The sequence below is a fragment of the Littorina saxatilis genome, linkage group LG12, assembly GCF_037325665.1.
Source record: "Littorina saxatilis isolate snail1 linkage group LG12, US_GU_Lsax_2.0, whole genome shotgun sequence".
In the NCBI taxonomy this organism is placed as follows: Eukaryota; Metazoa; Mollusca; class Gastropoda; order Littorinimorpha; family Littorinidae; genus Littorina; species Littorina saxatilis.
In genome coordinates this window covers 63,803,406-63,826,343 of record NC_090256.1, presented here as the reverse complement: position 1 = coordinate 63,826,343, position 22,938 = coordinate 63,803,406, and the positions used below count along the sequence as shown (strand labels likewise).

At 41.7% G+C, this 22,938-nt stretch overlaps 3 protein-coding genes across 5 annotated transcripts in view; all 3 read left to right on the top strand.

The window, feature by feature from the left end:
• The window catches only part of LOC138982527 (vitamin D3 receptor B-like), a 38,265-nt gene continuing 15,327 nt past the window's right edge, over positions 1-22,938 (top strand). For all 3 annotated transcript variants that reach the window (XM_070355833.1, XM_070355832.1, XM_070355831.1), the window contains exon 1: positions 1-210. The gene's annotated coding sequence lies outside the window, so the exon portion shown is untranslated. The remainder of the gene's footprint in view (positions 211-22,938) is intronic.
• LOC138982526 (uncharacterized) lies at positions 6,565-10,863 on the top strand. The gene is made up of 2 exons (XM_070355830.1): positions 6,565-7,966; positions 8,907-10,863. Exons 1-2 carry the CDS (start codon positions 6,976-6,978, stop codon positions 9,851-9,853), a joined length of 1,938 nt encoding a protein of 645 aa, XP_070211931.1. The 5' UTR covers positions 6,565-6,975; the 3' UTR covers positions 9,854-10,863.
• On the top strand, positions 16,934-21,661 carry LOC138982525 (uncharacterized). Its single transcript, XM_070355829.1, has 2 exons — positions 16,934-18,341; positions 19,276-21,661. The coding sequence occupies exons 1-2, from the start codon at positions 17,351-17,353 to the stop codon at positions 20,220-20,222; spliced, it is 1,938 nt and encodes a 645-aa protein (XP_070211930.1). The 5' UTR covers positions 16,934-17,350; the 3' UTR covers positions 20,223-21,661.

The window sequence follows — 22,938 nt, the reverse complement described above, 5'->3', positions numbered from 1 at the left end:
TGCTGTGTTTTGCGACGAAGTGAAGAGAGCCCAGTGTGTGCGTGTGTGTATGTTACGATCAGCTTGTTTTTGCACTCTATCCGTGTGTTTCTCGTAGAATACTGCCTTGGAAAGCGACCGATGTTTCCTCATCGCAGTTGAAACAGGATTGTATTCGTGAAGATGACGGATGATCGAACTACGACCAAGGCCAAGTCATGAGAAAAATAGGTGAGTGAGACTCGAATTGTAGTGTATGGCAAGAGCTAAAGAGGGAGAAACATAGATAGAGCTACATGTGTTACTTTGTTAATGGTAGGTCAACTACGTCTCGTCTCGTGTCGAACTGCTAGGCATAATTTGCTTTTTGTGTACATGTATCAATATGTGTAACTTTAGCGTTGTAAATTCATAGTACACAATCCAGTGGCAGGGGCGGATTGGGGGGGGGGGGGGGGGGGGTGGGGGGGGGGGGGGGAGGGGTTCCGGACCCCCCCCCCCCGGCTGTCAACAAAAAGAAGATTCGATACTGACTTTAAAAGAAATAATGAGTGGCTGATCATGTTTAAAATGAAGGATAAGCCATAAATTGTTTATAAAATAGCTAAAACTCTTCAGCTCCTGGGGGGCGAAGCTCCCCAGACCCCCAAACGGGGCCTTGCCCATGTACCCCACAAGGGGTCTACCCCTGGACCCGAGGTTGTAACCCGCCTCCTCCCCCCCCCCCCCCCCCCCCCCCCCCCCCCCCCCCCACTGGCTTAACTGCTCCGCCCCTGAGTGGCATTACTGCACATTTTTGGTGGGCTAGAACTAGGTCAGTTATAAACTTATATTGATAGCTAAAAATTATTCTTAGTTATTTCAGGAAAACGTGTAGTGGAGGTCTATGGATGAAAACGAGCCTCGCGAGTAGTGATACTAGTGATGACTATAACTACTAAAAGAATAAACTGTTTATTTTAATTTTAAAAAATCCCAAGGTGGGGTTTCCCCATCTCACATGCCCCTAATGACTTTGCCGAGAGTGTGTATATTAAAAACTTAAATTTCTCTTGCATCCTGGTTTCTCGTTTGCTCTTCCTGAGTTCCATTGCTTCCAACTTCCAGGAGCTCATATGTTGCAGTTTGCAGGCAAGTTGAACACAAAACACATAAAAACTAAAACCGATTTTTTTCTTATCCCAATTTGTTTGCATTTCTGAGAACAACACGTGCACACAATTTCAAATGAACCACTGAATGAATTAAAAAAATATATTTTGTTTTGCTGTTTTGAGTTTTAAAGCCAGAAGAGGCTTAAATAGGCCCTCTTGAAATGCTAAAATTCATTTTCAGCTGGGTGGTTACAAATACCTTCAAGTTTACAAGATTGTTTATATTATGCATATATCCCAAACCTTGTTTGTTCTTAGAGTTAGAGTCAGGAGAGGCCACTTAAACCCTCCCTGAAATTCGAAAATTCTTTTTGGCTGGGGGGCACTGCCCCCCTAGACCCCCCACCAAGGGCACTACCCCTGCACCCTGCCGGAGCCTTAGCAGCCGCTGTACCCTGGCCTTTTCATTTTTTTTCATTTTCTAGCAGTTGCACCCATGGCCGAATACAATGCAAACATTTTTTTTCTTTAGGTGAAAATCCGATTTAAATGATAAAAGACGTAATAAAAGACATTTATCGAAAACAAATGAAAAATATGTCTGGGGATATCATCTGGAACTTCTAGTTCTAGTGGAAGAATGTGAATGTAAAGTGTCATGAAGATGTGTCTAGTAGTTTTCCTAATAATTGCGCCACGCACACATATTTTGAAATACTGTAGATTACTCGCCATAATATGTAAACCAGAGGATGCGACATGGATTTCAATACCAAGAAATCATTTGAAAAGACAGCACGTACCAGATATATTATGCCCCCACCCCCGCTATTTTCCATAAGTTAACTGGAGTGTCAATGAGTGACAGAAATAATAATAATAATAAATGAGCATTTATTAATATAGCGCAACATCATAACTTTACAATTATTCTCTTTGCGCTCGACACATTTAAAATTAAAACACAGTTATACAAATCATGAGAATACCTTCAGTTCCTTTATATGTATTGGTGGAACAGCCTGTATTTCTTTCTTGTTCAAGATTGTATTTTTTTTTTTCATGTACCCCCATAGGGTTTCTTGAAATAAAATATTTGCCTTGTCTAGCCTTGCCTATAATTATTACTAATTTTGAAGCTTCCAGTTCTAAAATGAAACGCAATGCCAATAGTCTGTGGTTAGCCTCAGTCGCCAAAACTGTATTTTTTATGACGTTTTGTGTGTTTGCTTAATTTGTATAGGGGAAGGGCTCCTAATATGGACCGGCTCCTAATATGGACCACCTCCTGTTCTGACAAACTAACGGCGCTAGAGTGCTCAAAACAATTTCATTGGCTGTATTCACCCTCTCTGGATAACTTGCACATGTGTCAAAACAGTTACAGAAACACAAACCTCAAAACCGTTAGGCTTTTTCTCTTTTTTTTCTCACTTTTGGCAGGGTTCACCCTAAATTTGCCGCCTAAAACGGACTCGTTTCTGCCCACAGCCAAAGCTTTTATCACACAAACATTGCTATATATATGACAGCTCAGACCGTATTTGTTACATATATTAGCAGTGTTGACCCCGAGTTTCTACTGCAAACAAAAAATAATAGCAAAATCTCAAAGTATTTTTGAGTCCCCTAATATGGACCAACTTCAACAAATCGAAGAAAATAAAAGCTAAAGGCTATTTTCATTAATTCATTAAGAAGCTTGATAATTTCACTTATTTTTACTCTGTTTTTGATAAGCTTCTTTAGTTTCATGGTGTGCTTCAAATAAATTTTCTCACATCAACCCGAAACAGATAAATCTAAAGCATATATATATGTTAATTAGTCTGACTTGCACACTAAGTTGTATCATGTTATTTTGAAGTATAGGGGGCTTTTTACAGTGATTTGTGAAGGCCGCTTCACTGGTCCATATTACTATTAGGCGCCCAGGCTCCTAATATAGACCATTTGTGATTTTTTTCTGTATTTAATATTTGCTGAATGTTTATCAGAGCTATTTCACTCTAATTAGGCCTGACGGTTAACCCAAGAGAGAAGGACTTTAACCTAAGAGAGGACTACCAAACACAAAATGAAACTTCTTCGCAAAAAAACAAGCTAGTTATCAGCATGAAAAAAAATGCTCCAAATTAGGAATTTCAAATTGAAATGTTATTTTCATGCCAGAATAATCGTAACATAAAAAAGTTGGAATTGCTTCCCCAAAAAAAGGGGGAGAAAAAAAGACAGATTGTGCAATTTCTAAGCTAAGATAGTCCTGTTGGCTTCTTTGTGCTAAAAAAAATGTCCGGGGGGTCATGTCCCCGGACCCCCCTGGGAATCTCAGTCGCCTCGCTCATTCGTCTAGGTCTCTTCGCTCCCTTTATTTAGTCCCTGTGAATGAATGCAAATGCGCTAGTACGCTATCATACAAGAACAAACACAACTCCAAATGTAAGTTCCTTCCACTGTATTATAATTTATACAGGTATGACAGACATACACACAAATACACACAATCATGAACATAAATGTTAGGTATTCAAAAATCAGGTACTCACAGGTTTGGATGCAAAAACAAAGCGAGATTACAATCCCGTGCACAATTTTACTAACAAAACCCTCTACCCTTCACTTATGTAGAGAAATACACAAACAGTCCGTGAACTCACAGGCACACGATATCTACTTTACTGGTATCGACTCACGGCTCGTGTGTAGTCAGAAAAACAGTTACAGTTTATATTCCGGCAGACTCAAATCACCGTCTGCTCTGCCTACTAAACACTCATTATATCTTATGTAATTAAGATCTTATAGACATATCTTAACTCTGTTTATACACAGAATTACACAGCGTCTATGGCCGTTCACTAGGAAATGTATCAGGATACTAATTTCTTCCACTGGCGACCTCTGTCTACTCAGTTCCTTTCGTCCTGTGACCTCTATGGTCCAATTATACGGACAACCATAACCTTGCAATAACTTCGCGAAATCCCGTCGAATTTCAGTTATGCTGGTCTAGGTTTATGATACTTCGGCGGATTCTCAGATTCTTCACACTTGTCATCTGGCCACTATCTTCCTCTCAGACCGGTTATACGACGCATTGCACAACATAAATAGCGGACATCTTGTCTTAGATATCTGTCTGCTATGTTTACAGCTTATAGCGGCCCTTATAGTTATATGTGTTCGAATTGTGCACTTCATGTAACAAACACCAAAATTGGCAGAGACAGGCAGTTTTATGTATTTTTCAAACTCTGATACAGGGCCATCGTGAAAAATTAGTTTAAAGGTGTTTTTTAATACAATTTCAAAATGGCCGCCACATGTAATTTAGCAAAATTATTAATTTATGTTCAGTTGATGCTACAAGCACCAAATTTGGCAGGGAGGTACAGTTTTATGTACTTGTCAAGGTCTGATACAGGGCCACCAAAAAAAATTTGTTTAAAAGATTATTTTAATGCAATGTTCAAAATGGCTGCCACAAAAAAATGTCTAAAATTGTAGATTTGCGTTCATGTAGTGCAACAACCCTCAAAATTGGCAGAGATGCACAGTTTTCTGAACTTATTAAGTTCTGATACAGAGCCACTTAAAATATGAATATTTGTTGGTTATTTAAAGCATAATTTCAAAATGACAACCACGGGAATACATGCAAACGCACATGCTGGAACGTAACTGAAGGAACACAAGAAGTTTAGAGCAATGTAGCTTGATTTACCTAGTGTTGGGGGTTGTTAGCAGATGCACACACACAGTTGCAGAGGGCCTCTCTTTGCCCTTGCCAAACAAATTCAGTGGAGGCATCCTGATTTGTATGGAGAAAGCAGAATGACCATCGTTTTGGGAGGACTTCACACCGAGATGGCTTTTTTGAAGGCCCTTGGAAGTCTCCTGCGTGACAGTGGCTGGACAGACGTCCTTGTACAGGCTGGTGTGACTACAGTTGGTACTGCAGACTCCTTCTTGTCAGCTGCTCATGTCACCAAGACTCGGCATGCTCATCAGCTTACAGTATGTGCCCTCTACCAACTGATGAATGCTGCCTATGAGCAATATCGTCTCTCATGCCAAGCTCTTGGGGAGAAGATCATGCCTGTGGATGAGTGGAAAGTCGTCATGACGGAGAACAGTCCAACGTTTCACTTCTGGGCTTTGATCATGCAATTAGAAGTTCTTGTGCTTGCTTTTCTGTCTTCCGTGAGAAGTGGTGACTTCATGTTGTATCAGCAGTACATCGCGAAAATGGTGCCAGTGTTCTTTGCATTAGACCAGCATAACTATGCAAGGTGGATGTCTGTGCATGTGAATGACATGAAAAAAATCAGTGCCATTGAGTCTGTTAGCCATGAATTCCAACAAGGCCACTTTGTCCTGCAAAAGACTGGAAGGCCATTTTCAAGACTGGCACTGGATCATGCACATGAACAGAATAATGCGATTGTGAAAGGTGATGGTGGGGCCGTTGGCTTGACAGGTAATCCAGCTGCTTTGGGACGGCGGATGGTCAGTGGCCCTGAAGTTGCACGCGTCATCCAGGAATTTCAACGGACCCTTAGCCCTCCTGAGAAAGACTCGGAGAAACTTGGCCATCATGAGCAAAGCTTGGCCTTCCAAGTGGATTTTGCTGACAACGTCACAAAAATCATTGATGTCATAAAGGAGGCGGGAAACCCTTTTGCTGAGCGAACATGCGATTTCCTCACTCTTCAGAGCACTGAGATCATCAGTGCTGCGACGCATGAGGCCATGAAATCCATGTTCACGACCGGGATGCAGCAGTACACATCATTTGTGGAAGATAGGCTCAAGACAAAGACCAAGAAATTCTCTGACCCTATCAAGCGCAACAACATGGTCCTTATTGCTGGCACAAAGCGGAAGAAGAAAGGCACTGGAACTTGCAAACTTTCCATCCTTAAAAAGAACAACAGTCTCTTTTCCAGGCTCTATATTGCATGCCAGACCCGCCCAGGAGGACTCGACGACTTCTTCCAGCATGAAAATCACAGTACCCCTCCATCACTTTCCTCTGAAGGACAAATAAGGCCGGGATTGAAATCACGCCTGATGGAATGCCTGGAGCAATTGTCACCGCCTGAAGCAGTGCGTTCTGATGCAGATGTTCTGATTTTGGATGGCGCTGCAATCGTGCACATGATTCGGCCTGGGGCAGCAAAGACATTTCGTGCATATGCAGAGGATGTGTTTTTGCCGCACATCACCCTCTTGCTGCAAACAGTTTCCCGCCTGGATGTGATATGGGATATGTACAGGACAGACAGCCTGAAGAAGACTGCAAGGGAGGTGAGGGGCAAGGGAAAGAGAAAGCGTGTCACACCAACAGGCGCCATACCACCCAACTGGCACACATTCCTCAGGGTAGATGACAACAAAACGGAGCTCTTTAAGGGGATGTGCGGGGGTGATTTCTGAGCTTTTGGGCAGATTTGGGCATTTAGTCATTTTGACCGTTTGGAAAACTGTGGTCATTTTTCTTTCAATTTCTGCCGTTGATGTTGCATATACATGGTTTTTTTGTGTAATAAAAATAAATTCAATAAACCAACCCTCGCCTGATTGCGTTCATTTGTCCTGAACTTGCCTTATTATTGCCGATTTTCAACACCTTGATCAGCAAATTTGAGCAGACGACAGGGCGAACACTGCATGACGTTGCATGCTACATAGCCTCCCCTGTTTGCATGTGACCGTTGTTTCGTTATTTTCCGGACTACTTCGGCTCTAACGGAACATTGTCAATGTAGTTCAATCTACGCCAACTTCCTTATACGGAGAGTATGACGTACGATGCGATCTTGATTCGTTCAACCGGGGTCACGTGGTACAACAATGGCGCTTGTTTACAAGCAGTGAAAGTACACGCTCCTGTGCAAAAATGGTTCGCACCAAGCCATCAACAACCAGAGGAGCCCCAAAATCTACGAAAAAGAGGACAGATCAAGTGAAGAGTCAATGGAAGGCGAAGAAATCAGCGCAATCAGCTTCTGTGCTGACTGACGTGACAGAATGTGTGCCGGTTTTGGGGTCGTCTGCTAGTGCTACATTTTCCGCGTCGATTCCTTCCACTGAAAACATTCTCGGCACGAAGACAAGAAGTGAGTTCAAAAAAGAATCGTATGAGAGGTTTGTTTCCGGTGGAGTTGACACTAAGTCATCTGCTGCTACTGAAACCCTGGTAAAAACCCAGAGGGGTGTTGTAGACTTTGCCGAAGTAGACAGTATGGTTGCAAGTTTGTGCTGTCCACAGTGCAAAAACAAGTGCTTGTCTCTTTGCACAGACTCCAGACCAACAAGTGGCTTGGCAGTATTTGCCCAGGTGAACTGTTCTTCGTGCGAAGAGCCTGTGTATGAACAGTATCTGGCGACAAAATTTAAATCCAAGACAAAAGTGTTCGACATGAACAGACAGGCAGTGTATTCCTCGCTTGCTTGTGGACTGGGAGCCACCACATTCAGAAATTTCTGTGAAAACATGGATTTAGCTGGACTTCACCACAAGACCTTTCATACTCATGCCAGCCAACTATTCACACAACTAGAGGGATTCCGGAAGCATGTGTTCAGTGAGACTGTTGCATATGTTCGAGAAGTTCATGCAAGATACTGTGGCACTACTCTTGGTGTCGATGACACCCTGAACATTATTGTGAGCTATGATGGCACCTGGCTTACTCGTGGACACTCTTCGCACATTGGAGTTGGGTGTGCTGTGGACTTACTTACTGGACTCTGTGTTGATGCCCATGTCATGTGTACCTACTGCCAGGTGTGCGAGTCTACGGGGCAGAAGCTGTTTCAGGAAAAACCAGAGGAGTATGCGGCCTGGCTCGTGGACCACTTGGACAAGTGTGAGGTGAACTATAAAGGTAAATTATATTTGTTTGCCCAGAAATATTTGAATAGAGTTTATTTCAAATTTAAGCAACTTACTCAAATATAGCAAATTACAAGTAAATGTAATAGCGATGAGTGGATATTATTTTCCATGCATTCCAGTGAAACTGAAAACCAAAACTAAAGGCATGGATGATGGATTAAAAAAAAGCGTCATAAAGACAGATCATCAATTTATGATAATAATAATGAAAGTTGTAACACATGCATATATAAATCCAATTTTTAAGAATAGTTCAGGGCATGGGGGAGTGGATGTGTGTGATGAAAATAATAAGAAAACACACACAGATAGAGAGAGAGAGAGAGAGAGAGAGAGAGAGAGAGAGAGAGAGAGAGAGAGAGAGAGAGAGAGAGAGAGCTGTATTTACAGCATGAAGTGAGATTCACAAGTCTTCAGAATCAACGGGCTTAGAACAGAGGGAGCTAGTAGTGGTCAGGGGGTGGCAAATACATACATACAACTATACATGTGTGGCCACATACATACGTGTAAGTATGTGTGGCACAATACAAGTGTATTTAAAAATGTTCAAATAGTATCAATTGATGAATTATGCTTAACGTTTACAATCTAACATGTTCAGTGCCACAATATAACATGTTCTCACCACTATTAATAGGTAACATGCGCCTTGAGTCGCCTTGTGGGGTGAGATACGTGCGCGATATAAATCCTCGTAAATAAATAAAAGTAAATAAATAAATAAATAAATAAATACCTGCTGCTAGAAATTTAATATACAGTAATTTGGTAATTCCATGTTTATTTCAATTCTTTTCTGTATTAATTACAGTTGAAGTATTAGCTGTACAATGACTGTGAATAACACATGCGTGCACACACACACACACACACTTAAAAAATACTCTGTTTGCAAATTACATTTCTTATTTTGTTCTTGTTTGCAGGCTCATCAGGGATGATGGAGGTGGAAGCAGCCCGTGTCATATGGCGTCGATCGGTGAACACCAACAAGCTTCGCTACACAACACTTCTGTCGGACGGTGACTCCAAGACTTTTACAGAGCTCAACGACATCAAGCCCTATGGTGAGGATATTCACATTGACAAGGAAGAGTGTGTGAACCATGTGAGTAAACGACTTGGTACAGCTCTTCGCAACATGGTGACAGACTGCCGAAAGCGAGGGGTGACTCTTGGTGGACGTGGAAGGGGTCAGCTGACAGGCAATGCCATACGCAAGCTACAGATTTACTACAACCGGGCAATTCGTAGCAACAAGGATGTGTGTAGCATGAAAAAAGCAATCATGGCATCACTGTACCATTGTTTTTCCACTGACGAAAATCCACAACATGAACTTTGTCCTGCTGGAGAGAGCTCGTGGTGTTTCTTTCAGGAAGCGCTGGCGAAGCACCAAGTTCCAGGTCCACACAAACACCTCATCCACACACCCCTCAATGAGGAGAAGTTAGCTGCACACCTGTTGCCCATTTATGAGAGACTTTCTGAAGAACACCTACTCAGCAGATGTGTTTCTGGCAAGACACAAAATGCCAATGAGTGTCTCCACAGCCTCATTTGGTCAAGATGTGCTAAGGACCACTTTGCTTCCCGCAGTCGTGTTGAGTTTGCAGTCTTGACTGCTATTAGAGAGTTCAACTTTGGACCTGCTGCTGCTGCCGACTCTGCCCAGTTCTTCGGATTCCAGACTGGACATCACATGAAGAGGCTTGGAGCAGCCAGGATGCACAAGAGGGTGCGGAACAGTCTGAAGGCTGTGAGAGACAAGCAAAGTAAAAGGAGAGACAAAGTGCGGGCAGCCAAGTCAAAGAGACTGGAAGAACTTGTTCAGCTGGAAGGTGGCCCTGCATATGCTGCAGGCATGTTCTAAGTTTTGACTATGTAAATGTTTTAACATAGACGGGGAATCGAGACGAGGGTCATGACTCATGGTGTGTTTGTGTATAAAGTGATTCCGAGGAAACTACTGGACCAATCTTGATAAAACTTAACATGAGAGTTCCTGAGTGCGATATCCCCAGATGTCTTTTTTCCATTTTTTGGAAAGATGTCTTTGATGACGTCATATCCGGATTTTTTTAGGCAGTTGAGGCAGCGCTCTAACACCCTAATTTTTCAACCAAATTGATTGCAATTTTGGTAAAGCAATCTTCGACGAAGTCCGGACTATGGTATTGCATTTCAGCTCAAAATTTTAAAAATAAATTAATGAGTTTGCTTGTTAAGTTTGTCATTAAAATCTAATTTTTAGTAACAAAATAAACTTTGACTGCATTGCATTCCTCATTTTTTCCTGAATTCAAAAATATATAGATATATGTCATGTTCACTCTAACAATGTGCTCAGAATTACAGAAAATAGGTTTAGTAAGTACTATACGGTCTCATGCTTTGCGGAGACGAGCGTGATCCGTCTCGGTATTGTTAGCCGAGACTATCTAAATGTATCTCGTAGTCTTGGCGATGACTGGTTTGTGGTGTTGATATTTAAGTTTCATACTGATTGACTAAATGTTTTTATATTGCTTCACGCGACTTGTCATTGTTATTGTGGTTAACATTATTCTCATATATTGTGGTTATTGTACGCATATGTGCAATTAATGACTTGGGTACGTTTCGTAATTTGGAGCTAGCTTGTGTGTGTGTGTGTGTGTGTGTGTGTGTGTGTGTGTGTGTGTGTGTGTGTGTGTGAATGTGAACGTGAACGAGTGAGCGAGCTTTTTTTGGTGTGCATGCTGTAATTGGGAGTGTGTGTATGCATTGTTTGTAACTCGGGACAAACAATTTTCCTAGTGTACTGCACATGTTTGAAATAACTTATGTTTTATGTCTTCCCTAACTTTTAAACTGTGTCTCTAAGGTGTGAAAGACATTCCTCAGTGTTCCGGACCCCCCCCCCCCGGCTGTCAAAAAAAAGAAGATTCGATACTGACTTTAAAAGAAATAATGAGTGGCTGATCATGTTTAAAATGAAGGATAAGCCATAAATTGTTTATAAAATAGCTAAAACTCTTCAGCTCCTGGGGGGCGAAGCTCCCCAGACCCCCAAACGGGGCCTTGCCCATGTACCCCACAAGGGGTCTACCCCTGGACCCGAGGTTGTAACCCGCCTCCTCCCCCCCCCCCCCCCCCCCCACTGGCTTAACTGCTCCGCCCCTGAGTGGCATTACTGCACATTTTTGGTGGGCTAGAACTAGGTCAGTTATAAACTTATATCAAGCTAAAAATTATTCTTAGTTATTTCAGGAAAACGTGTAGTGGAGGTCTATGGATGAAAACGAGCCTCGCGAGTAGTGATACTAGTGATGACTATAACTACTAAAAGAATAAACTGTTTATTTTAATTTTAAAAAATCCCAAGGTGGGGTTTCCCTATCTCACATGCCCCTAATGGCTTTGCCGAGAGTGTGTATATTAAAAACTTAAATTTCTCTTGCATCCTGGTTTCTCGTTTGCTCTTCCTGAGTTCCATTGCTTCCAACTTCCAGGAGCTCATATGTTGCAGTTTGCAGGCAAGTTGAACACAAAACACATAAAAACTAAAACCGATTTTTTTCTTATCCCAATTTGTTTGCATTTCTGAGAACAACACGTGCACACAATTTCAAATGAACCACTCAATGAATTAAAAAAATATATTTTGTTTTGCTGTTTTGAGTTTTAAAGCCAGAAGAGGCTTAAATAGGCCCTCTTGAAATGCTAAAATTCATTTTCAGCTGGGTGGTTACAAATACCTTCAAGTTTACAAGATTGTTTATATTATGCATATATCCCAAACCTTGTTTGTTCTTAGAGTTAGAGTCAGGAGAGGCCACTTAAACCCTCCCTGAAATTCGAAAATTCTTTTTGGCTGGGGGGCACTGCCCCCCTAGACCCCCCACCAAGGGCACTACCCCTGCACCCTGCCGGAGCCTTAGCAGCCGCTGTACCCTGGCCTTTTCATTTTTTTCATTTTCTAGCAGTTGCACCCATGGCCGAATACAATGCAAACATTTTTTTTCTTTAGGTGAAAATCCGATTTAAATGATAAAAGACGTAATAAAAGACATTTATCGAAAACAAATGAAAAATATGTCTGGGGATATCATCTGGAACTTCTAGTTCTAGTGGAAGAATGTGAATGTAAAGTGTCATGAAGATGTGTCTAGTAGTTTTCCTAATAATTGCGCCACGCACACATATTTTGAAATACTGTAGATTACTCGCCATAATATGTAAACCAGAGGATGTGACATGGATTTCAATTCCAAGAAATCATTTGAAAAGACAGCACGTACCAGATATATTATGCCCCCACCCCCGCTATTTTCCATAAGTTAACTGGAGTGTCAATGAGTGACAGAAATAATAATAATAATAATAATAATAAATGAGCATTTATTAATATAGCGCAACATCATAACTTTACAATTATGCTCTTAATTGCGCTTGACACATTTAAAATTAAAACACAGTTATACAAATCATGAGAATACCTTCAGTTCCTTTGTATTGGTGGAACAGCCTGTATTTCTTTCTTGTTCTTGTATTTTTTTTTTCATGTACCCCCATAGGGTTTCTTGAAATAAAATATTTGCCTTGTCTAGCCTTGCCTATAATTATTACTAATTTTGCAGCTTCCAGTTCTAAAATGAAACGCAATGCCAATAGTCTGTGGTTAGCCTCAGTCGCCAAAACTGTATTTTTTATGACGTTTTGTGTGTTTGCTTAATTTGTATAGGGGAAGGGCTCCTAATATGGACCGGCTCCTAATATGGACCACCTCCTGTTCTGACAAACTAACGGCGCTAGAGTGCTCAAAACAATTTCATTGGCTGTATTCACCCTCTCTGGATAACTTGCACATGTGTCAAAACAGTTACAGAAACACAAACCTCAAAACCGTTAGGCTTTTTCTCTTTTTTTTCTCACTTTTGGCAGGGTTCACCCTAAATTTGCCGCCTAAAACGGACTCGTTTCTGCCCACAGCCAAAGCTTTTATCACACAAACATTGCTATATATGACAGCTCAGACCATATTTGTTACATATATTAGCAGTGTTGACCCCGAGTTTCTACTGCAAACAAAAAATAATAGCAAAATCTCAAAAGTATTTTTGAGTCCCCTAATATGGACCAACTTCAACAAATCGAAGAAAATAAAAGCTAAAGGCTATTTTCATTAATTCATTAAGAAGTTTGATAATTTCACTTATTTTTACTCTGTTTTTGATAAGCTTCTTTAGTTTCATGGTGTGCTTCAAATAAATTTTCTCACATCAACCCGAAACAGATAAATCTAAAGCATATATCATTATATGTTAATTAGTCTGACTTGCACACTAAGTTGTATCATGTTATTTTGAAGTATAGGGGGCTTTTTACAGTGATTTGTGAAGGCCGCTTCACTGGTCCATATTACTATTAGGCGCCCAGGCTCCTAATATAGACCATTTGTGATTTTTTTCTGTATTTAATATTTGCTGAATGTTTATCAGAGCTATTTCACTCTAATTAGGCCTGACGGTTAACCCAAGAGAGAAGGACTTTAACCTAAGAGAGGACTACCAAACACAAAATGAAACTTCTTCGCAAAAAAACAAGCTAGTTATCAGCATGAAAAAAAAAGCTCCAAATTAGGAATTTCAAATTGAAATGTTATTTTCATGCCAGAATAATCGTAACATAAAAAAGTTGGAATTGCTTCCCCAAAAAAAGGGGGAGAAAAAAAGACAGATTGTGCAATTTCTAAGCTAAGATAGTCCTGTTGGTTTCTTTGTGCTAAAAAAAATGTCCGGGGGGTCATGTCCCCGGACCCCCCTGGGAATCTCAGTCACCTCGCTCATTCGTCTAGGTCTCTTCGCTCCCTTTATTTAGTCCCTGTGAATGAATGCAAATGCGCTAGTACGCTATCATACAAGAACAAACACAACTCCAAATGTAAGTTCCTTCCACTGTATTATAATTTATACAGGTATGACAGACATACACACAAATACACACAATCATGAACATAAATGTTAGGTATTCAAAAATCAGGTACTCACAGGTTTGGATGCAAAAACAAAGCGAGATTACAATCCCGTGCACAATTTTACTAACAAAACCCTCTACCCTTCACTTATGTAGAGAAATACACAAACAGTCCGTGAACTCACAGGCACACGATATCTACTTTACTGGTATCGACTCACGGCTCGTGTGTAGTCAGAAAAACAGTTACAGTTTATATTCCGGCAGACTCAAATCACCGTCTGCTCTGCCTACTAAACACTCATTATATCTTATGTAATATCTTAACTCTGTTTATACACAGAATTACACAGCGTCTATGGCCGTTCACTAGGAAATGTATCAGGATACTAATTTCTTCCACTGGCGACCTCTGTCTACTCAGTTCCTTTCGTCCTGTGACCTCTATGGTCCAATTATACGGACAACCATAACCTTGCAATAACTTCGCGAAATCCCGTCGAATTTCAGTTATGCTGGTCTAGGTTTATGATACTTCGGCGGCTTCTCAGATTCTTCACACTTGTCATCTGGCCGCTATCTTCCTCTCAGACCGGTTATACCACGCATTGCACAACATAAATAGCGGACATCTTGTCTTAGATATCTGTCTGCTATGTTTACAGCTTATAGCGGCCCTTATAGTTATATGTGTTCGAATTGTGCACTTCATGTAACAAACACCAAAATTGGCAGAGACAGGCAGTTTTATGTATTTATCAAACTCTGATACAGGGCCATCGTGAAAAATTAGTTTAAAGGTGTTTTTTAATACAATTTCAAAATGGCCGCCACATGTAATTTAGCAAAATTATTAATTTATGTTCAGTTGATGCTACAAGCACCAAATTTGGCAGGGAGGTACAGTTTTATGTACTTGTCAAGGTCTGATACAGGGCCACCAAAAAAATTTGTTTAAAAGATTATTTTAATGCAATGTTCAAAATGGCTGCTACAAAAAAATGTCTAAAATTGTAGATTTGCGTTCATGTAGAGCAACAACCCTCAAAATTGGCAGAGATGCACAGTTTTCTGAACTTATTAAGTTCTGATACAGAGCCACTTAAAATATGAATATTTGTTGGTTATTTAAAGCATAATTTCAAAATGACAACCACGGGAATACATGCAAACGCACATGCTGGAACGTAACTGAAGGAACACAAGAAGTTTAGAGCAATGTAGCTTGATTTACCTAGTGTTGGGGGTTGTTAGCAGATGCACACACACAGTTGCAGAGGGCCTCTCTTTGCCCTTGCCAAACAAATTCAGTGGAGGCATCCTGATTTGTATGGAGAAAGCAGAATGACCATCGTTTTGGGAGGACTTCACACCGAGATGGCTTTTTTGAAGGCCCTTGGAAGTCTCCTGCGTGACAGTGGCTGGACAGACGTCCTTGTACAGGCTGGTGTGACTACAGTTGGTACTGCAGACTCCTTCTTGTCAGCTGCTCATGTCACCAAGACTCGGCATGCTCATCAGCTTACAGTATGTGCCCTCTACCAACTGATGAATGCTGCCTATGAGCAATATCGTCTCTCATGCCAAGCTCTTGGGGAGAAGATCATGCCTGTGGATGAGTGGAAAGTCGTCATGACGGAGAACAGTCCAACGTTTCACTTCTGGGCTTTGATCATGCAATTAGAAGTTCTTGTGCTTGCTTTTCTGTCTTCCGTGAGAAGTGGTGACTTCATGTTGTATCAGCAGTACATCGCGAAAATGGTGCCAGTGTTCTTTGCATTAGACCAGCATAACTATGCAAGGTGGATGTCTGTGCATGTGAATGACATGAAAAAAATCAGTGCCATTGAGTCTGTTAGCCATGAATTCCAACAAGGCCACTTTGTCCTGCAAAAGACTGGAAGGCCATTTTCAAGACTGGCACTGGATCATGCACATGAACAGAATAATGCGATTGTGAAAGGTGATGGTGGGGCCGTTGGCTTGACAGGTAATCCAGCTGCTTTGGGACGGCGGATGGTCAGTGGCCCTGAAGTTGCACGCGTCATCCAGGAATTTCAACGGACCCTTAGCCCTCCTGAGAAAGACTCGGAGAAACTTGGCCATCATGAGCAAAGCTTGGCCTTCCAAGTGGATTTTGCTGACAACGTCACAAAAATCATTGATGTCATAAAGGAGGCGGGAAACCCTTTTGCTGAGCGAACATGCGATTTCCTCACTCTTCAGAGCACTGAGATCATCAGTGCTGCGACGCATGAGGCCATGAAATCCATGTTCACGACCGGGATGCAGCAGTACACATCATTTGTGGAAGATAGGCTCAAGACAAAGACCAAGAAATTCTCTGACCCTATCAAGCGCAACAACATGGTCCTTATTGCTGGCACAAAGCGGAAGAAGAAAGGCACTGGAACTTGCAAACTTTCCATCCTTAAAAAGAACAACAGTCTCTTTTCCAGGCTCTATATTGCATGCCAGACCCGCCCAGGAGGACTCGACGACTTCTTCCAGCATGAAAATCACAGTACCCCTCCATCACTTTCCTCTGAAGGACAAATAAGGCCGGGATTGAAATCACGCCTGATGGAATGCCTGGAGCAATTGTCACCGCCTGAAGCAGTGCGTTCTGATGCAGATGTTCTGATTTTGGATGGCGCTGCAATCGTGCACATGATTCGGCCTGGGGCAGCAAAGACATTTCGTGCATATGCAGAGGATGTGTTTTTGCCGCACATCACCCTCTTGCTGCAAACAGTTTCCCGCCTGGATGTGATATGGGATATGTACAGGACAGACAGCCTGAAGAAGACTGCAAGGGAGGTGAGGGGCAAGGGAAAGAGAAAGCGTGTCACACCAACAGGCGCCATACCACCCAACTGGCACACATTCCTCAGGGTAGATGACAACAAAACGGAGCTCTTTAAGGGGATGTGCGGGGGTGATTTCTGAGCTTTTGGGCAGATTTGGGCATTTAGTCATTTTGACCGTTTGGAAAACTGTGGTCATTTTTCTTTCAATTTCTGCCGTTGATGTTGCATATACATGGTTTTTTTGTGTAATAAAAATAAATTCAATAAACCAACCCTCGCCTGATTGCGTTCATTTGTCCTGAACTTGCCTTATTATTGCCGATTTTCAACACCTTGATCAGCAAATTTGAGCAGACGACAGGGCGAACACTGCATGACGTTGCATGCTACATAGCCTCCCCTGTTTGCATGTGACCGTTGTTTCGTTATTTTCCGGACTACTTCGGCTCTAACGGAACATTGTCAATGTAGTTCAATCTACGCCAACTTCCTTATACGGAGAGTATGACGTACGATGCGATCTTGATTCGTTCAACCGGGGTCACGTGGTACAACAATGGCGCTTGTTTACAAGCAGTGAAAGTACACGCTCCTGTGCAAAAATGGTTCGCACCAAGCCATCAACAACCAGAGGAGCCCCAAAATCTACGAAAAAGAGGACAGATCAAGTGAAGAGTCAATGGAAGGCGAAGAAATCAGCGCAATCAGCTTCTGTGCTGACTGACGTGACAGAATGTGTGCCGGTTTTGGGGTCGTCTGCTAGTGCTACATTTTCCGCGTCGATTCCTTCCACTGAAAACATTCTCGGCACGAAGACAAGAAGTGAGTTCAAAAAAGAATCGTATGAGAGGTTTGTTTCCGGTGGAGTTGACACTAAGTCATCTGCTGCTACTGAAACCCTGGTAAAAACCCAGAGGGGTGTTGTAGACTTTGCCGAAGTAGACAGTATGGTTGCAAGTTTGTGCTGTCCACAGTGCAAAAACAAGTGCTTGTCTCTTTGCACAGACTCCAGACCAACAAGTGGCTTGGCAGTATTTGCCCAGGTGAACTGTTCTTCGTGCGAAGAGCCTGTGTATGAACAGTATCTGGCGACAAAATTTAAATCCAAGACAAAAGTGTTCGACATGAACAGACAGGCAGTGTATTCCTCGCTTGCTTGTGGACTGGGAGCCACCACATTCAGAAATTTCTGTGAAAACATGGATTTAGCTGGACTTCACCACAAGACCTTTCATACTCATGCCAGCCAACTATTCACACAACTAGAGGGATTCCGGAAGCATGTGTTCAGTGAGACTGTTGCATATGTTCGAGAAGTTCATGCAAGATACTGTGGCACTACTCTTGGTGTCGATGACACCCTGAACATTATTGTGAGCTATGATGGCACCTGGCTTACTCGTGGACACTCTTCGCACATTGGAGTTGGGTGTGCTGTGGACTTACTTACTGGACTCTGTGTTGATGCCCATGTCATGTGTACCTACTGCCAGGTGTGCGAGTCTACGGGGCAGAAGCTGTTTCAGGAAAAACCAGAGGAGTATGCGGCCTGGCTCGTGGACCACTTGGACAAGTGTGAGGTGAACTATAAAGGTAAATTATATTTGTTTGCCCAGAAATATTTGAATAGAGTTTATTTCAAATTTAAGCAACTTACTCAAATATAGCAAATTACAAGTAAATGTAATAGCGATGAGTGGATATTATTTTCCATGCATTCCAGTGAAACTGAAAACCAAAACTAAAGGCATGGATGATGGATTAAAAAAAAGCGTCATAAAGACAGATCATCAATTTATGATAATAATAATGAAAGTTGTAACACATGCATATATAAATCCAATTTTTAAGAATAGTTCAGGGCATGGGGGAGTGGATGTGTGTGATGAAAATAATAAGAAAACACACACAGATAGAGAGAGAGAGAGAGAGAGAGAGAGAGAGAGAGAGAGAGAGAGAGAGAGAGAGAGAGAGAGCTGTATTTACAGCATGAAGTGAGATTCACAAGTCTTCAGAATCAACGGGCTTAGAACAGAGGGAGCTAGTAGTGGTCAGGGGGTGGCAAATACATACATACAACTATACATGTGTGGCCACATACATACGTGTAAGTATGTGTGGCACAATACAAGTGTATTTAAAAATGTTCAAATAGTATCAATTGATGAATTATGCTTAACGTTTACAATCTAACATGTTCAGTGCCACAATATAACATGTTCTCACCACTATTAATAGGTAACATGCGCCTTGAGTCGCCTTGTGGGGTGAGATACGTGCGCGATATAAATCCTCGTAAATAAATAAAAGTAAATAAATAAATAAATAAATAAATACCTGCTGCTAGAAATTTAATATACAGTAATTTGGTAATTCCATGTTTATTTCAATTCTTTTCTGTATTAATTACAGTTGAAGTATTAGCTGTACAATGACTGTGAATAACACATGCGTGCACACACACACACACACACTTAAAAAATACTCTGTTTGCAAATTACATTTCTTATTTTGTTCTTGTTTGCAGGCTCATCAGGGATGATGGAGGTGGAAGCAGCCCGTGTCATATGGCGTCGATCGGTGAACACCAACAAGCTTCGCTACACAACACTTCTGTCGGACGGTGACTCCAAGACTTTTACAGAGCTCAACGACATCAAGCCCTATGGTGAGGATATTCACATTGACAAGGAAGAGTGTGTGAACCATGTGAGTAAACGACTTGGTACAGCTCTTCGCAACATGGTGACAGACTGCCGAAAGCGAGGGGTGACTCTTGGTGGACGTGGAAGGGGTCAGCTGACAGGCAATGCCATACGCAAGCTACAGATTTACTACAACCGGGCAATTCGTAGCAACAAGGATGTGTGTAGCATGAAAAAAGCAATCATGGCATCACTGTACCATTGTTTTTCCACTGACGAAAATCCACAACATGAACTTTGTCCTGCTGGAGAGAGCTCGTGGTGTTTCTTTCAGGAAGCGCTGGCGAAGCACCAAGTTCCAGGTCCACACAAACACCTCATCCACACACCCCTCAATGAGGAGAAGTTAGCTGCACACCTGTTGCCCATTTATGAGAGACTTTCTGAAGAACACCTACTCAGCAGATGTGTTTCTGGCAAGACACAAAATGCCAATGAGTGTCTCCACAGCCTCATTTGGTCAAGATGTGCTAAGGACCACTTTGCTTCCCGCAGTCGTGTTGAGTTTGCAGTCTTGACTGCTATTAGAGAGTTCAACTTTGGACCTGCTGCTGCTGCCGACTCTGCCCAGTTCTTCGGATTCCAGACTGGACATCACATGAAGAGGCTTGGAGCAGCCAGGATGCACAAGAGGGTGCGGAACAGTCTGAAGGCTGTGAGAGACAAGCAAAGTAAAAGGAGAGACAAAGTGCGGGCAGCCAAGTCAAAGAGACTGGAAGAACTTGTTCAGCTGGAAGGTGGCCCTGCATATGCTGCAGGCATGTTCTAAGTTTTGACTATGTAAATGTTTTAACATAGACGGGGAATCGAGACGAGGGTCATGACTCATGGTGTGTTTGTGTATAAAGTGATTCCGAGGAAACTACTGGACCAATCTTGATAAAACTTAACATGAGAGTTCCTGAGTGCGATATCCCCAGATGTCTTTTTTCCATTTTTTGGAAAGATGTCTTTGATGACGTCATATCCGGATTTTTTTAGGCAGTTGAGGCAGCGCTCTAACACCCTAATTTTTCAACCAAATTGATTGCAATTTTGGTAAAGCAATCTTCGACGAAGTCCGGACTATGGTATTGCATTTCAGCTCAAAATTTTAAAAATAAATTAATGAGTTTGCTTGTTAAGTTTGTCATTAAAATCTAATTTTTAGTAACAAAATAAACTTTGACTGCATTGCATTCCTCATTTTTTCCTGAATTCAAAAATATATAGATATATGTCATGTTCACTCTAACAATGTGCTCAGAATTACAGAAAATAGGTTTAGTAAGTACTATACGGTCTCATGCTTTGCGGAGACGAGCGTGATCCGTCTCGGTATTGTTAGCCGAGACTATCTAAATGTATCTCGTAGTCTTGGCGATGACTGGTTTGTGGTGTTGATATTTAAGTTTCATACTGATTGACTAAATGTTTTTATATTGCTTCACGCGACTTGTCATTGTTATTGTGGTTAACATTATTCTCATATATTGTGGTTATTGTACGCATATGTGCAATTAATGACTTGGGTACGTTTCGTAATTTGGAGCTAGCTTGTGTGTGTGTGTGTGTGTGTGTGTGTGTGTGTGTGTGTGTGTGTGTGTGTGTGTGAATGTGAACGTGAACGAGTGAGCGAGCTTTTTTTGGTGTGCATGCTGTAATTGGGAGTGTGTGTATGCATTGTTTGTAACTCGGGACAAACAATTTTCCTAGTGTACTGCACATGTTTGAAATAACTTATGTTTTATGTCTTCCCTAACTTTTAAACTGTGTCTCTAAGGTGTGAAAGACATTCCTCAGTGTGGAATTTGGTGATACATGTATGTATTTTGAGTTTAATTACAACTATCAATGGTTTCAAAACAAATTGTGTGCGTTTTTGCCTTTTCCTCAGTTTGCATGTTTTGACATTTGGGAACGAAATGATTTCAAATCTACTGGTTAGATTTCTGTGAAATTCTGCATACTTGTACTTTTACATACTATCTACAGAATTACCATTTGAATAATGAATCGGAAAAGAAATGTTGGCTTTACGATTTTTTTAATATTAAATTTTACGCAAAATTTCAACATTATGATAAAAAAAATTTTTTTTAAATAACTGTAATACTCACAGAAAAAATAAATGGTAAATCTGTAGATATGATCTAAATCTATATTTATGCAAAATATTGGACAGAAATCGAGCATTTGGATATGGAAAAAACGGTTCCTAAAATCCAATATGGCTGCTGTTTACTTTTCTGTTTCTATAGCAACGACATACACAATAAACAAACACATTAACATTTTTTAATTCAGAGACCATCAGTATTATAACAAAAGCGACACAAACAGTGCTGATCATCAGATATGGAAAATAGCGATTTGGCCCTCACATGGCCTTAAGTACCTGGCACAGTGTCTCCTGCGAATTCCCACTGAGAAGACCATTGTCACCACCCAGGGTTCTATTGCCATTTCCAATGTCCCTGTTGAGCTTAGTGCACTGTCTCCTTGCACCCATGAGGAAGCCGACAGTAGGATAATGACACACCTAGTGGATGCAGCAAAGGACAGCAAACACATCTTGCTTCGCACCACCGACACAGATGTTGTTGTCCTCGCCGTCGCCTCTGCATCACGCTATCCTGACCACGAAATTTGGGTGGCGATGGGTGTTGGCAAAGACTTCCGGCACATTCCTGCTCACCTTATTGCCAGGAACCATGGTCCCACCAGATCATCCTGCCTTTCTCTTTTCCACAGTTTTACTGGGTGCGACACTGTGTCATTTTTCAATGGCATCAGTAAGAAGAAGGCTTGGGGAGGTGTGGAGTGTGTTCGATGATGTGACTGAAACTTTCCTTCGGCTGTCAACGCCTCCGTGTACCTTGACACCTGATGACAGAGCTGTGTTGGAGAGGTTTGTTGTGCTCCTCTACGACAAAGCTAGTAACTGCCTGGATGTCAACAGCGCCAGAAGACATCTCTTCATCAAGAAAACCAGGCAGATTGAAAACATTCCACCAACAAGCGATGCTCTGCTACAGCATATCAAAAGGGCAGTCTATCAAGGCAGCTACATTTGGGGCCAGGCAGAAAATCCCACACCTGCATTGCCTAATCCCTCTGAATGGGGTTGGAAAAACAATGACGGAGAGTGGCAACCCCTTTGGACCATCAGCCCTGAAGCATCTACAGCATGCCGCGAGCTTCTCAAGTGTGCCTGCAAGAAGTCATGCAGAACCCAACGCTGCAAATGCTACAAAGCCGGACTACGGTGTACTGCCCTCTGCAACTGTGTGTGTGCATCTGCTAACAACCCCCAACACTAGGTAAATCAAGCTACATTGCTCTAAACTTCTTGTGTTCCTTCAGTTACGTTCCAGCATGTGCGTTTGCATGTATTCCCGTGGTTGTCATTTTGAAATTATGCTTTAAATAACCAACAAATATTCATATTTTAAGTGGCTCTGTATCAGAACTTAATAAGTTCAGAAAACTGTGCATCTCTGCCA